The sequence below is a fragment of the Rhinichthys klamathensis genome, unplaced genomic scaffold (assembly GCF_029890125.1).
Source record: "Rhinichthys klamathensis goyatoka isolate OS25496 unplaced genomic scaffold, OSU_Roscu_1.1 h1tg000446l_1, whole genome shotgun sequence".
NCBI classification, from domain to species: Eukaryota; Metazoa; Chordata; class Actinopteri; order Cypriniformes; family Leuciscidae; genus Rhinichthys; species Rhinichthys klamathensis.
In genome coordinates, this window is record NW_026606941.1 from 1,161,724 (window position 1) to 1,177,726 (window position 16,003).

The 16,003-nt window shown below is 38.1% G+C and overlaps 2 protein-coding genes across 3 annotated transcripts; one reads left to right on the plus strand and one right to left on the minus strand.

Annotated features, from left to right (window-relative positions):
• The first annotated feature begins 27 nt into the window (after positions 1-27).
• Positions 28-6,659, plus strand: klhl6 (kelch-like family member 6). Of its 2 annotated transcripts, none has more exons than XM_056236377.1 (7): positions 28-669; positions 841-1,006; positions 1,974-2,438; positions 2,842-3,079; positions 3,221-3,423; positions 5,620-5,833; positions 5,953-6,659. In XM_056236377.1, exons 1-7 carry the CDS (start codon positions 398-400, stop codon positions 6,252-6,254), a joined length of 1,860 nt encoding a protein of 619 aa, XP_056092352.1. In that variant the 5' UTR covers positions 28-397; the 3' UTR covers positions 6,255-6,659. The 2 variants fall into 2 exon arrangements, with proteins under 2 accessions (XP_056092352.1, XP_056092354.1); XM_056236379.1 differs by having other exon boundaries at positions 32-669; positions 1,974-2,423.
• Positions 6,660-7,239: 580 nt separating this feature from the next.
• ccnl1b (cyclin L1b) lies at positions 7,240-15,020 on the minus strand. The gene is made up of 11 exons (XM_056236408.1): positions 14,703-15,020; positions 14,327-14,401; positions 14,136-14,245; positions 13,624-13,741; positions 13,450-13,514; positions 12,330-12,429; positions 12,156-12,260; positions 11,921-12,062; positions 8,904-9,003; positions 8,123-8,218; positions 7,240-8,003 (listed from the first exon to the last, which is right to left on the minus strand). The coding sequence occupies exons 1-11, from the start codon at positions 14,940-14,942 to the stop codon at positions 7,661-7,663; spliced, it is 1,494 nt and encodes a 497-aa protein (XP_056092383.1). The 5' UTR covers positions 14,943-15,020; the 3' UTR covers positions 7,240-7,660.
• Between the last annotated feature and the right edge of the window lie 983 nt (positions 15,021-16,003).

A 16,003-nucleotide genomic window follows, 5' to 3' on the forward strand; every position in this document is an offset into this window, starting at 1 on the left:
TTGGTCTGCCTGTAGTGTTTAATCATCTTTTGTGAGGTTTTTGTTAATTTGGAGATTTGTTTCCTCAATGTTGTTAATGAAGCAGTGAGATCTGTTTTGTAGCCTAAGCATGTGAAATGATATATTTACCCTTAATTTCCTGTTTCCCCTTAAAATACAGAACTTTTAGACGACAGAATCACAGGCATAATCCAAGAAACTTGCCTAGTTGCAGAGCTGAATTTGAGAGGTTTCAGCACTTCCTCTTTGTAGGCCGTTATAAAAACAGGAAGCTTGCGTGTCAGGAAAGAACAATTCAGCTTTAGGCTGTAGTTATTCGCCGATGTCTAGTAATCACATGTTGTTAAACTTTATTTAGAGGTGAAATCTGTAACGTTTGCTTCTGGGACTCCAGATCATGGCTGATACTTTAGAGAATAACTCAGAATGCCCTTCATCTGCCAAGAAAGAAACTTCAGCAGGGGGTCTGAGCATTCTGGAGAGCTCGGTGCAAGAGAACCAGGAAGATGGTCATGTTATGTTTGAAGACTCTGTGTTTGCTGGATATCTGCAGGATGGACTGCACAGTCTTCGGCTGGAGGACAGTTTAACAGACGTCAGTCTCCACGTACAGGGCCAGAGCTTCCAGTGCCATCGCGTGGTCCTTGCGGCAGCCAGTCATTATTTCAGGTCAGCCAGTAGCACATTCAGGTCACTTGATGTGATGTGCAGAGAAATGAGTTTGTTTGTTTTTTTAAATTAAAGAAAGAAAGAAAAAGAGAATTGTGTTTCTAGTGCAGGTACAGATTTTTAAGTCTCAGTAAGTTTCATTTTTATGCTATTTGTTTTTATATTTTACAGAGCAATGTTTTGTAATGACTTGAGAGAAAAACATGAAGAAACTGTAAATCTTAAAGGCCTTGATGCTGACACCATGAGTATCCTGTTAGAATACACTTACACCAGCAAAGTCACCATTACCAAGGACAATGTTCAGAAAATGCTTGAGGCAGCCAGCCTTTTTCAGGTTTGTTCTAACATATTTTCCCATGTGAATGCTAACAGGACTTCTAGTATGGTGCAATAACCTATCTGCAACACTGTCTCTGTAAAGTATAATAGTTGTATGTTCCGTTATGTTTGTGCTGGGGTACACGTGATATTTCTATCACTTTTTACTTCCCCAGTGCAGCATTTGTGGTATTTTGTAAGGTTTTTGTTTTTTGGAGAAGACGACATCCAAACCACCTCAGATGTACCAAGCGTAACAGGGAAGTGAAAAAGTGCAAATGAACATTGTTTACAGAGAGGATATTTTTTTCATAACAGTTTTAGTAGTCAAATCTAGAGGTATACTGGGTGGAGTCATATGTTTGATAAATATAATTGATCTAGCAATTTGGTGAATTTGAATTTGCTGCAAAGTCCAAAATTGTTATCAGGCTATTTTAGATTATTAAAACAATTAAAGCATAAATTTAAGGAAAAAAGTTCAGTTTTATTTATATAGCACCTTTTAAAACAATGTTTACAAAGTGCTTTACAGAAGATGATAGTGTTCTCTATACTGTTCAAAAGTTTGAGGTCTTCAAGTTGCTTAACAAAGTCTCTTATTTAGCATAAAGCTGGTTTACTTGATCAAACTAAAAACAGTAATATTGCAAAACCCCAGTCTTCAGTGTCATATCCTTCAGAAATCATTCTAATAATATGTTGATTTTGTGTTCAAGAAATATTTCTTATTATCAAAGTTGTAAAAAGGTTGTGGAATCCCTGATTTTTATTTTATTTTTTCAGGATTATTTGATGATTTTTTTTTTTACTGTCGCTTTTGATCAATTTAATGCATCCTTGCTGAATAACAATATTCCTTTCTTTAAAGAAAAATCGTACTGACCCCAAACTTCTGTAATGGTAATGTCCATAAATGTGTAAATTCATAAAAAAATTATGTTATGCTCTATAATGACCTAAAATTCGATCTATGCTTGCAGTTTCCACGTATAGTGGACGCCTGTGCCAGTTACTTAGCAGAGGCCCTATACCCGGAAAACTGTGTGGGCATCCTGCATCTAGCTGACGTCCACTCGCTGGAGTCTTTGAAAGCCCAAGTCCATGCCTACATTATCCAAAACTTCTCTCAAGTAGTGGAGCATGATGAGATCCTGGAGCTTCCTACAGATGTGTTAGTCAGTCTGCTTCAGCATGATGACCTGGGGGTAACAGAGGAGGAACAGGTGTTTGACGTGGTTATACGTTGGGTCAGGGCCCGTGAGGATGAAAGACTGGCTCTTCTGCCCCTTGTCCTCACACATGTGCGACTGCCATTGTTGGACCCATGGTACTTTGTAGAAAAGGTGGAAGGAGACCCGCTGATCCGCCAGTGTGCCGAGGTGTTCCCACTGCTGCAGGAGGCCCGGGTTTATCACCTCTCAGGGAAAGAGGTTAGTTTGACCAAGGTGACCTTTCTTCTCAATGATTAATGTCATGCTGAAGTGATCACAAGACAGTTCAGTCAAATAGGAAGTGAAATACAAGCTTGGGAATTATAACAGTGCGTCATAAAGGCATTGCAAGCCTTTTTGGAGGAAGTGTATTTCATAAGTGGTTTTCGTCCTTAGGAGGAGTATTTGATTTGATTCCCAAGATTCGATTCTGACTTAGCAATCAATTTGGGCATATTTACTTCATAATGTCCACTTTGCTTACATAGGAAAGAATTAATCGGAAAATCTTTAAAAAAAAAATCTTCCCAAGACATGAAAACCTACATTTCAGGCCTACCAGTCACCAAAATAAAACCTTTCATACCCTCTAAAATATTTTGCATCAACTGAGAACTTAAATCCTCTTGGTTTATAGGTGATCTCAGAGCGCACCAAACCAAGAGTGCGGGAGTTCCAGTCGGAGGTGTTTATGATCATTGGAGGATGCACAAAGGAAGAGAAGTTTGTATCTGAAGTGACCTGTCTTGACCCACTACGCAGGAGCCGCTTAGAGGTCGCAAAACTTCCAAACACGGAGATGGAATCTGAGAATGAAAATAAGAAGTGGGTGGAGTTTGCGTGTGTCACTTTCAGAAACGAAGTCTACATATCGGGTGAGAATCGGTACATCCCACTGTCTCACTGAGAAGTGACAGTAACTATGTAGTTTGCTTATTTGCATGGACGCTGATGTGCAAGAAATTTGTAAAAACAAAAATTGTAAAAACAAAAAAATTATTTTCAATTTAAAACAGGTGGCAAGGAAACATTGCATGATGTGTGGAAGTATAATGCATCACTAAACAAATGGATCCAGATAGAGTACCTCGGCACAGGACGCTGGAGACACAAAATGGCTGTTGTTGGAGGAAAGGTGTATGTTTTGGGTGGCTTTGATGGAACTCAGAGATTGAACAGTGTTGAAGCCTATGATCCATTTCATAACTGCTGGACAGAGGTGAGTTCTGAAGACAAATATTCGGTAAATATTTGGTATGGGCAATTCTGTAACTACAGGCCTTTTGCAGTCCCAGTAGTAAAACATACCTTTTCATTTTTAATGAATCTCACCGAAAGAGTGTTTTTTAGTCATTACCACAATATATAAATATGATATATGATCATATAGTGTGGAATGATCATTTTCAATATTTAAAGCAAGGGTGCATTCAATTGATGACTATTAATCAGTCTTCAGTGTGGAATGATCTATCAGAAATCATTCTAATATGATTTGGTGCTCAAGAAACATTTTATATTTTTATCAATGTTGAAAATAGTTTTTGCTGCTTAAAGCTGCTGTCCGTAACTTTTTTAAGTTAAAAATAATCCAAAATAGTTATATAAAAAAAAACATATTCTGCCAGTGGTCAAAACTATCTGCTTGCCATAGCTAGATTCAAAACGGTTAGCTTATAATAATGATTTTAATTCCAGTGGTACTGGTGGGTTTCCGCGGGAAATTCGAGCATGTCTTTGCGTCATTACGTCACACCCGTACACATAAAGAAGGAGTTTCGGCTAGCCGGCTATACTGCGCGTGACGAGATGTTTAGATGTATAGGCTTTTCTCGCAGCACTTTGCATGATTAAACTTATGGCATCCAGAAAGATCCAAACAACAATCATCAGTGTCAACTGGAGATTCAGCAGTTATAAAACCCAAAAGACTTCGTACTTCGGATTTAAGGTGGCTAGAGAAAGAAAAAGAAACCGTCTCATGCGAACACAAGGATTTAAACATCGGCGGGGCTTTTGAAAAGTGCGTGAACTCCGTGTTTTGAAGGGGTTCAAAACGGAAGAAGAGACGGCCTTTTTCTGCTGAACAAGTAAGACATTTCAATAGTTCAATCGTGTAACAGTACGTTTTCTTAATTCACACAGTTATGGAGTTTCCTTTGTTGTGCCTTTCTCGTTTTGCTATTATGGAGAATATGAATTCTGAACTACACAGGTAACCATAAAACACATTAAATTTAACATTAGTCACGCAATGCTGATGTTGTTAACATGAACAATTTGAGAACAAAGTAGGCTATAATTTGCACGGTTGCTGTAAATCGCGTTGATTAAATCTAACGAAGCTTATCATGTCGAATGCTTTTTCCCCCTTAGTTGGTCTGAACAAAAATGGATTTTACTTACTTGTTCAGAAGACATTTTCTTATGAAAATTCTTATGTTGGTCAAACTTTCAAAAAGTGAATCTGTGATTCTGTATGACAGTATCCACACAGCGCGGTGACTGACAGCAGCACTCGCCTCAAAACACTGTGTTCATCCGCGCTGTTTCATGCCGATTTACAACCCATGTAAAGATGATAATTCCGCGAATCACTGCAGTTACAGATTTCGAACAGAGAGATGGCGACAAAGAGGAAAAGCTACGGACTGCAGCTTTAATATTTTTGTGGAAACTGGGATGCACTAACATTCAAAGGTTTGGGGCAGTGTATATGCATTAATAATATTTATCTCAGGACAGGTCATGTAAACATCCACTATAAAAGTCCATTTAAAAGTCTTAGCCATTCAATATTGAATCGTTGTCTGAATCATAACTTTTCAGTGGATTTATGATGGTTATTCCATATATACAGTAGCCTGGGAAAACCCAGACAACTTCCGGCAAATTTAGATTTGCTCTGAAAGTTAGTCTGGCAAAGAGCTCATTCAAGCCTATTTCCAATCCGTCGAAATCGCGGCACCAATCAGAAACGTTGGGGCGGGCTTTACACGATGACGACAGCGCTGGGATTTTGAAGCAGATTTTAGCCTACATTACAAAGATGAATGCCGCCGTCGAACATCACTCGTTCGAATCAGCTATCGCGTCTGTTTTAAGCGATTTGAACGTTTCCTTTTTGTTACAAACCGAGCAAAGAACAACACTCGGAGATGTTTCCGCCGCTCTGCATACGTCATCTCCTTAATCGCTAGGATTGGTTTTAGCTCTCCATGGCTCTGGTTTTAGGTCTATCCACGACGTCCGTTGGTGACGCCCCTCTGGAAATATTTGTCTATGACGCTTTGCCAGACCATAACTCAGTTACAACTGAGAATGGTCTGGTTTTAACCAGGCTATATATACAGACATTTTCATTACAAATCACGAGTTGAGGTTTTATTTTTATGAGGTTTTATTCTCTTTCCAGGCAGCGCCTCTCATGCTGAGTGTAAGCTCCTTCTCTGCTGCCAGCTATGACAAATGCATCTTTGTGATAGGTGGAGGCCCCAATGGCAAACTAGCCACAAACAACATGCAAAGCTTTGATTCCCGATCAAATAAATGGAGCTTAAAATGCCCAATGCCAACTGAGGCCAAATGCACAAATGCAGTGACCTTTAAGGACGCCATATTTGTTGTTGGTTTGTACCTTTTACATTTTTTGGTCTTGATGTTAGAGCTTGAAAAATACCAAAAAACTACTCAGCTGAGATTACTGCAATGCTCTGATGATTGAACTGTTACTTGCTTTAAAATAAAGGTGGAGCGATGAAGGCCTTGTACTCCTACAGTCCTCTTGAAGACTCCTGGACGCTGATAATCCAGCTGGGCTGTGAGAGGGCCAGCTGTGGCATTGCTGCCTGCAATAACAAGCTCTTCATCACTGGTGGCCGAGACGACAAGAACGAGGTGATTGCTACCGTTCTTTGCTGGAACCCGGAGGCAAACAAGTTGACTGAGGAGTGCGTGCTTCCACGTGGAGTATCTCACCATGGTAGTGTGACTCTCAGGAAGTCCTACACACATATACGCAGGATAACGCCTGGAACAGCCACGGGATGACAGATGCAACCGCTTCAGAGACTACAATCATACTAGATGATTTACACTCATATGACTCAACAAACATTTTCAGGAACCATATAACTCAGTGGGCTCTATTACACCGATACTAAAAGTGTCCTCTTTTGACATTTGACAGCAGTTTTTACACATTTTGTCAATGCAAAGAAACACTTGCACTTTTAAAAGTTACACATTTACAGTACAGATTTTATACATAGACATTTTATAGATATTTATTCGGTTGCAGTTAATAACGTTCAATTCATTAACATTGTCCCATTACGTATAATGAACACAAAATGCAATTTTTTTAATCTAGGGTAATGTTAATTTCAACATACTAACATTTTTAAACAATAAAAACATGTACATGTCTAAATGTTATTGATCTTGTTAACGATACATGCATGCTGATTTTTTTTTTTTTATCATTATTGACCATGATTTTTTTTATAAAATACATCTTCTGGTGAGATCGACAGATTTCTTCTTAATGACATTTGCCAGACTTCATTTAGTCTGCCTAAACCTTGCCCCTTACAATCGACTGCAAGCTCACATTCAGATATAATTCCATTCAATTACCAACCGATTGATAGAACCGAGTGTCCACGCAACATTTTTTCTTTTTATGATCATCTATTTCACTCAGATGTACGACACAATATGGAAGAACGAATCTGTCAGTACTTGCGTTACATCACGACTTTGATGAGAGTTAAAGCTATTACAAATGAATACAATTTAACAACAATATATTCATAAATTAACCTAAATAGTTCACATTATCATACCAAATGGATTAATGATTTTAACTTTAATGTAGTTACCATTGATTCTGCTACATGGTCTAGATAAGAGATGTTACACTGGTTAACAGGTTTTATTTTACCAATACTTTTGTAAAAAGATCCAATAAGTGTTAGATTCAATTCCATTTCATTAGTTTGAAGTAATTCATTACAAACAACAAACTAAAATTATTTTTATAACATTTTTATTTTGTGAAGAGATGAATACAAAGTCTTCATGACATCATAAAAATAAGCTTTATATGTACAGTGCACAAACACAGTTGTGCATTTGAAAAATATTTAACATACACAGGACTCAGGACTGCTCCTTCCTGTGCAAATGTGATCCCTGATTTAGGCAGATTTTTAGCAGTCTGTTGTTCACTTTCAAGTTTACGGTAAAACACAATACATAAAAAGGCACCACTACCTTGCTTAAATCAACTCTACGAGTCTGTCAGAGATGCAAGAACAAAAACATCGAGAAAACATCCACTTCTTAAGCTTAACTCTTGGAAAAGTGTGTTGAAGCAAGCATTTTTCCAATCTAATAGTCCTGTTGTCCAGTGCCATCACAGTTCTCTGTTTCATTCAGCAGTGCCGGGTGTCTCATTTACTGTGTCTGCTGTGTCCAGAATGTGACCTGCTCTGGTGTTTGCTTCTTCCGTGATCATGCGAGCGGTCCCGTTCACGTTCGCGATGGTCCCAGTGGTGACTGGTGGCGCGATCATGCTTGTGTTTCACATAGTCGCGGTCACGGCCTCTTTCGCGAGAAGTGCTGCGAGTTCTGCTCCGTGATCTCCTCCTTTTGTTGCCATGCCGTCTAGACTCGCTCTTTCTTTCTCGCTCCGTCCTGAGTTGCGTAACTGGCGAAACTCTGCGACCTTTGTGTTGCCGTGGAGATGGGCTGTGGCTGCTGTGAGAGCTGTACGTTCCTGAGTGGCTCCTCCGACTAAGGATAAAAAAAACATGTCGGCAGCAGAAAATGAAAGTTGGTTTTAAAAAAAAAATCATCCTGTGTACAGGTGTAAAATATCCCTTAATGAAGTGAAACTGCATGTTGTAACTTACTGTCGGTGTGGAGAACGAGACTGAGACCGTGATCTTGAGCGAGACCGGCTATGGTTCTTGCCATTCTGATACACTTTTCTCTCCTTTTTCATGCTGCTACATAAAGAAATAAAACAAAAAATGGTAAACAATATAGTACAGTACAGCAAAACAGGGGCAGAACAGTGTTGTTTTTGCTACCTAAAACTATTAGAAATTGTGTGTTAAATAGGATTAAATGAAATGGATGAAAAACAAACTTAAATGAAAATTAGAAATGTTGACAGGGCAACTATCTGAAGTAAAATAAGTTTAAATACAAAAATTACTCAAAATTCAAATAGAACACTAAATACAACTATTTAAAAATAAATATTTTTAAAAAACTGAAAAAGCACATAAAATTACATAAAAAAGAGAGTTAAAAAAAACTTTTTTGCTTAAGTGCAAAATATTTGCTTTTGTTGAAAAATCGCAGCAATAAACAACCAAAAAAGGGACCTCAATTTATTATTTTATTATTTATTATTATTATTTATATTTATTATTTTCCATGATTGACTCCCAGAAGGTAAAATTATTTATTAAAGATTAAATTTGGCATCAGTATAGAAACAGCTTTACATGAAATGACATAACACTTCAGTTAAAGAACAGGAATACTTAATGATTTTGTTTAACCGTCACAGATATGCTAGTATAATTCATACAGACATACCACCCAGGCCAAATGCAGTGTTAAAAATAAATAAATATAATTTTAGCTGTACTTGATATGGGTGGTTTATATTAAAACACTTACCCATTCAATGGGCTTTTGGCAAACAATTGTCTGTTCTCAGACCCCTGTACTAGTTTAGAGTTTGGCGATTTTTCTTCCACCTTCACTTCTCTCGGAGAAGCTGGAAAAGAAAACATTTTTAGATGCCTGTGAATTAACAAGTACTTGCAGAAAGCTTAAATCAGTAATGCTGGGTACACTGCACGATTTAAGCCCTGATTTTTACTCACTGACAGTTTTGTAAAAATCAGAGGCAAATTGGTGTTGTTCACGTGAGTGACGATCCCGTATTGTGTATTATCAAAGAGGTGATCAGTGAGAAGCACAGATGCCCATCGCTGCATCCAAAATCGAATACTACCCTACTATATAGCATGCGAAAACCAGTATGCCAACATAGTAGTATGTCCAGATTCATAGTATTTGAAAACAGTAGGCTTAAAGTCCCCGGATGACCTACTAGTTCCGACGAGCGCATTCGATGGACATTTTACTTAGTCTGGACTGGCAATGCGATTCGCCTCTGCCAAACGGTTTCGATTAGAGTAATCAATGCGAGAGACTTGAGAATGGAGTGGAAGCGCCTAGGTGGAGCAGAGAGGCAAAACTACTGACCTGTTCAGGACTTCAAGTGCAGGTCAGTTTCATCTGTAATTGTAAAATAGGCTAGTTTTGTTTTTGTTTACTTGGTTAAGCATTAAACTGCTAGCAACTGTTAGCAGTAAAATACTGTACAAAGGACATCATTATCTATTGTAAAGTTACAGTAGTAATTTAGCAGAAAATATTCACATCATTTTATAATAGGTTTAGAGCGGGCTAGGGCAGACAATAACACAACCCTTACAAAAATGGCTTATGGTTACTATAGTTAAACCATGGTAACCACAAATTAACCACGGTTTTGCTATACTATCCATAGTTTAACCATGGAATTTGAAGTAAAACTCTGGTTATACAAATGGTAATCAATCCACCAAAAAAACGTGGTCACTACTTTTACTATAATAAAACCATGGTTAATATTCGTAAGGGAAAAATATGACTCACGATAATGCAATAACATGTTCAGTATTAGTATTTTTCATGATGTAGTTATTGTACTAATTCTGACATTTAGGCAATACCTTGATTATCTTGTTTTCATCATCGTTGGAAAAACCGCACAGCCCTAGTCATTAATGTTAACCAAACAAAACATCTTTAACAAAGATGAATCTATATTTAATTTATACAGAGAACACGATAGTGTTATTTTAGATATTTAGTGATTACATTTCTATACCTGAGTACTACTGAGTACCTGTTAGACCTTCCTTTACAACTTTGTTATATAGTATTTATCTATGCTTGCAATTTGTTTATTTGTTCTTATTTTATTACTGACTGTTCACTTGTCTTTAATAGCTTAATTATTAAAAGATAGACTTTTTTCTGAGATACTGAAGTACTTAAAACTGTATGTAATCAATTAAAAGCGAAGTTACCGATCCATGAATCAACGCAGACAACATGAATCACAAGCTTCTTGCGTGCATAATTTGAACAAGAAATCAGCCTCACGCAAGAACTCCTGTCTCACGCATGATCTTACGTTATTTCCTCTATCACTTCTTGCGCGTTTGGTTGTGAAACGTATTTTGTAGACCAGACAGTTGTCAGCGATTCTTCCTATTGAAATGCTGTGTAATGTATGACCCCCTGTCGCCTATCTGTTGTGTAATGTGCACACAACAGCAACTAAATGGTACCGCAGACAGTTGTATAGTGTGAGAAGAACAGCGATCCGACGACTTTGAAAATTGTGCAGCTTGTACCCGGCATAATAAAAGGCAAACACAGGGTTCGTACAGACTCTGTCAAATGAAATTCCAGGACTTTCCAAGCACTACTTTTTTGGATTTCAAGGACTTCAATCGGCACTTATCAAACAATATCTTGATTATTATTTGTACTTATTGATGTTTCAATTCAGAGAGGTGAATCCATTGACCAGCGCTGTCAGGCATGGGAAATCGCCTTAACCATTGAAAGGATGGTTCAACAAAATAAGAACGAATAATCAACTTACAAATAAATACAACAGAACAAAGAAAGGCTACAAATTACTGGATAAATTAAATATAGATGGATCTTTTGAAAGTTGAAAAGGGTAGACTATTTAGTCAAGAGCAGTGAGTAATTTGTCCATTCATTGTTTGATTAACATTAAAACAGCAGTGGGTTTATTGAAGTGCTGCCCCTTTAAGACCGAACGCACGGACCCCATGGCTACGTTCATTTGATATACCTGACTTTGTTTACTAGGATACTCGCAAATATGGGCATTTTTACATCATTTTGTGTGAATTCCTCTGCACAAGCACAAGACGTGAAAGACAATTCAATTCAGTATCCGCGCGCTGAAACGCTGGTTTCTGAGTGCGCGCTTTGGATGTTTGCGTTCATGAAACTTATTGACTGCAAACGTCCAGTAATAATGTAGGGAATCACTCGTTATACATAAATCAGGTAACAGGTCATGTTTTACTTTACTTGATTTAGTTGTCATCCAAATAACACGTGCTGAGTGAACGATTTAGCAATCAAGAGCATTCAACAGAACTGCGCTGTCTCTCGTCAGTTAACGTTAATAATAAGCTACTACATGCTTGTTTTATTTTATTTGCCATTGACATCCGACTAAACTACAAACCTTCCACTGATGTCTGTTTAAAGAGATGTGCTCGACCAGCTCACGTGTCTGCTGCTGCGCGCTCAATCCACTGCGCGCGCGGTTTTCTCTGATGATCAGCTCGCGCACCACAGCTATGCGTTACTATACACACGCTGGCTGGTAGGCCTATCGGTAATTGGTATCGGAGCATTTTTACGAACTAAATGAGCTCGGTATAATACAAGCACTTTTCAAGTACCTCTTCAAAAATATGACTGTTTTCAAGGGTTTTCCAGGACTTAAATTTCAAAAAGTCAAATTCAAGTACTTCAAGCACTTTAAGCACCTTGTACGAACCCTGCAAACAGAAACACAAACTTACAGGGTTTTGATGCTGGGGAAAATCCACCAATGGCAGCGAGAGCTGGTGTGACATTGGGATTCTGTCCTTTGGCTTTTAGTCTTGCCTCCTCCAGGGCCACCTTCCTCTTTTCCACCTGTTTTTCAAGCTGTTCACTGATAGGCTGAAAGATGGATTGAGTATTAACAACAGCATCTAAGAAAAATCAAGATAGTCAATATAATACAAATCTGTAAGTTGATTAAACTTAAGTTACCTTTTCCCTAGAATAAAGCTTCATCGTGCTAATACATATTTCTTTGATGTTCTCCTTAGTAGCACCGAAAAGAAGATACCAGTGTGGTTTGGAAGGAAGGGGAATCTGTGGAAATACAAAAAACTTTTAATAAAGAAATAGAAAGAATGAAGATGAATAAAGTCAAGGACATACCTGTAACACTCGAGCAGCGAGGTAAATACAGGCACACGCAATGGTCTCAGGTTCAAACCGCACAAACGCATTGGTTCTGAGGGCATCATTCATATAGTTCCTGCAAAACATGAAGAAACACCTATGCAAGACCTGCCATACTCTCTCTCTCTCTCTCTCTATGGCTTATTCTGGAGACTCTTAACTTTATGTCCTTTCCCTCACTTTTTTTTTTTAAATGTAGCCATGGAGGCAATAGTGTAATCTTAAATTTGAGCAATAAAACATCTCAAATCACAAAACTAAAGCAACATGCTCAAACAAACGTGCATGTTTGGCGAAATCGAAACTTTTCAAACCCCATATCAAAAAAGGTGTGAGGAGAGGCAAGGATCACTTCACGGAGGATATCAGGGGACAACTTACTGTGACAAAATTCACATGAACATGATTCATATGAGGAAAAAAAAGTAACACTGTTTTCACTGCTAAAAAAAATCATTTGTATTTATAGATCCAAAAGTGCACAACTAACTACTAGCACTTTTTAGAAGAAAAAGAAAAAAGCAAATCCTGGACCCCCCAGCAAAGCCAACCTCCGCTGAGAGCTCTCACTGGATTGGCTGGCAGCCTCGAAAAGGCCAGCCAATAAGGTGGGAGGGGTTCCTGGGTCTTGTGCCTGAGGAGTTCGGGTGTTTTCTGTGACACTTACCACCATGGGCTACCCTTTAATCAAAGAGTAGAGAAAGGACAAAGTTAAACAGAGCTCTCCATAAGCCATAACCTCAATGATGTGCAACAAGTCAATAATGCATGACCTACTGATTAATCCTGCATTTTTATTACAAAAACAAAGGGGGGATGCCAGAATAATGTGAGCCTATCTTACCTTTAGGTATACCAAGCTACAATGCAATTCATACTTTATAATGCAGTGTTTCCACTAAGTCCTGTTGATGCCTAAGTAGCAAGCTCTTTCACAAGTTCAAGCTCTTAACAGCAAATAATGACAGCTACTAGTGGAAACACAGCACGAGTCCAACCATAAACCTGATCCAATGTCTCCTCTATAAGGGGAAAAATTTTCAAGTCATAATTTGAAGTGCATTTTCATGAGCTTCAAGGACAAAAGCACACTTACCATGCTGTTTGAACCAGCATCTGATTCTTCTCACATTCAAGCACTTGTAGGTACATGACAATGATCTGCAATAGTCGAAAATTTTAAATTAATTATTTGAATTATGGACACTATCAGGATTTTCATATAAGAGAATTGATAGCAACAAAACTGGAATTTTAGAAAGAAACTCACCTTGTGTGGATGTTTGACGTGAACACAGAAGCCCAACTCTTTAAGGATACGGCGTTCTGATTTAATCACTTGGTTCTTGGTGTTAATGTAATTTTGATCAAGGACAAGAGGGCTGCTTCTGGTAGAACACAAAGTAAACGGGCTCATGTAGATTAATGTTAGACATTTAAAAAAAAAAAAAACATTTCATGGCACCCACATTCTCTGCTTTATATCATACTCTCTTTGAAGATTATACTTGTTTATGACGCAAAATGTCTCTAATTCAAGCAGCAAAAATTAAATATCCTCAAAATGGTTTCAAACAAACAGATCGTAATTTAATGTCCAATCCAATTATTAATACAACACACAAGTATTTGAGGGATATGAAATGACAGCTTGTATCTAATAAACATTTTCGGATTTAATGGTAAATAAAACGGCTACACATCTATTAAAAAAAACTATCATAAACAATTCGCTAAATACTTAACAGCTTAACCAAGAATAAAAAAACAGGATCGACTTACCTTTTGCCCTTTCCTTGTTTCAAGTGATGGAAAACGTTGATCACATCCCTCACTCGTCTCGGCGATTCCTCAATCTTTGACGCCAAATTCACACAGGCCATGGCAACAATCTGTTTTAAAGTGAAACCACACTAGTTATTTTCACGACTTGCTTCGAATCGGCTTACACATTTTTTGTATTTCTGACTTACCTCAAAGCTGTGTTTGATGTAGGACTTCGAGTAAAAGAATCGTTGAAAAAGGACTTGTCCTGTCGCCATCGCCACCTAATCAAAATACCAAATAATACATTAACGACTTGTAATCCACTTTACCTACAGTAAAGCAAAACTTGTTGTATAACAACAAATAATCTGTTTTAAACGACATCACAAAATACATTGCACGGCCTGGCTGGCATTATCTAACGTTAATCATCTCGCCGCCAGACAAAAGGCCGCCGGTTTCAATGTGCCGGTTACGGCTAAGTTAGCTAGCTGTGCTAAGTGCATCGTCTTACACATTTGGGTAATTAGAATTCGAACTAAAGAAATTAATTCATATATATAAACATAGTTAGACAGTGACCTGTGGCAGACGCAGAAGAATCCCGGCAGACTGGATGAGTTCGCAGCCCAGAATCCGCAGATCTGTTTCAGTCTCATGGTCGAGGCCATCGAGCATGGACGGAGTCGTGGAGAATCTTTCATCGGGTATTATCGAGCTATCGATGGCCAGAAACACCTCCGAATACACTTTATCGCCGATAAGTATGCCTTGGTTATTTGGTGGAGTGTTCAAATGAGGAGATAACACGCCCAGAGACATTTTGATGGAGTAAATCGGTATGGTAAAACGTAGACCTTTCGTCTGCCAGGCGGAAATGGCAACGTTTCGTAACTGACGCAATACAACAACGGAAGTGACGTCAATGGTTCGATGGTTCCGTTGGAATTGTGAAATCCCGTAGAATACCGCGATATCGTATTAGTTCGCTGTGTGAAACCAGGAAAGGATAAAACGAATGTCAAAAGCTACAGACCAATAGCTTTAACGTCTAGCATATGTAAACTAATGGAGAGGATGATTACTAAAAGGTTAGGGTACAAATTAGAAAGCAGAGGGCTGATCACACCATACCAGAGTGGTTTCTGTAATGGAAGAACAACTATGGACCCTGTAGTCTCTGCCTAGAGAATGAGATACGTAAAGCACAAGTTAACAAAGAATCTGTTTTGGCAACCTTTTTTGATATAGAGAAGGCTTATGACATGCTGTGGAAAGAAGGACTTTTAATGAAGTTGAATAAAATGGAAATAGGTGGTAAAATGTTCAACTGGATCAAAGATTTTTTAAAGGGTAGAACCATAGAGGTCAGGATAGGGTCAGAGTCATCAAGCACATACACAATAGAAAATGGCACCCCACAAGTTAGTGTATGCAGTCCAATTTTGTTTAATATAATGATTAATGATGTGTTTAATGGAGTGAACCAAAGGATAAACAGGGCATTATATGCAGATGATGGAGCATTGTGGGGACGTAATATTGACAATTTACAGCAAAGGATGCAAACAGCAATTAGTCAGGTTGGAAAATGGTCAGTAGAATGGGGGTTCCACCTTTCAGTGGAAAAAACGCAATTCATCTGTTTTTCTAAGAAAAGGGTAAAACCCACAACAGATCTTAAGATATATGGACAATCTCTCAAACAGGTCAATGACTTAAGATATCTTGGTGTGTGTGGTTTGATAGTAAACTTACTTAAGAAAGCAATCAATCTTTTGAAGTGTCTCTCATGGTATAGCTGGGGGGTGTGAGGCTCTTCTTTGAAAAGAATTTATATTGCAATAATCAGTGTTTGACTATGGATGTTCAGTATACAAAAC

Excerpts from the sequence above, each read along its gene's own strand:
- klhl6 (XM_056236377.1), top strand. The coding sequence starts at position 398 with ATGGCTGATACTTTAGAGAATAACTCAGAATGCCCTTCATCTGCCAAG. Across the intron at positions 670-840 it reads GCAGCCAGTCATTATTTCAG|AGCAATGTTTTGTAATGACT; the intron begins GTCAGCCAGTAG and ends TATATTTTACAG. Across the intron at positions 1,007-1,973 it reads AGGCAGCCAGCCTTTTTCAG|TTTCCACGTATAGTGGACGC; the intron begins GTTTGTTCTAAC and ends CTATGCTTGCAG.
- ccnl1b (XM_056236408.1), bottom strand. The coding sequence starts at position 14,942 with ATGTCTCTGGGCGTGTTATCTCCTCATTTGAACACTCCACCAAATAAC. Across the intron at positions 12,063-12,155 it reads AGCTTTATTCTAGGGAAAAG|CCTATCAGTGAACAGCTTGA; the intron begins GTAACTTAAGTT and ends TCCATCTTTCAG. Across the intron at positions 9,004-11,920 it reads TTCCCCAGCATCAAAACCCT|CTTCTCCGAGAGAAGTGAAG; the intron begins GTAAGTTTGTGT and ends TTTCTTTTCCAG.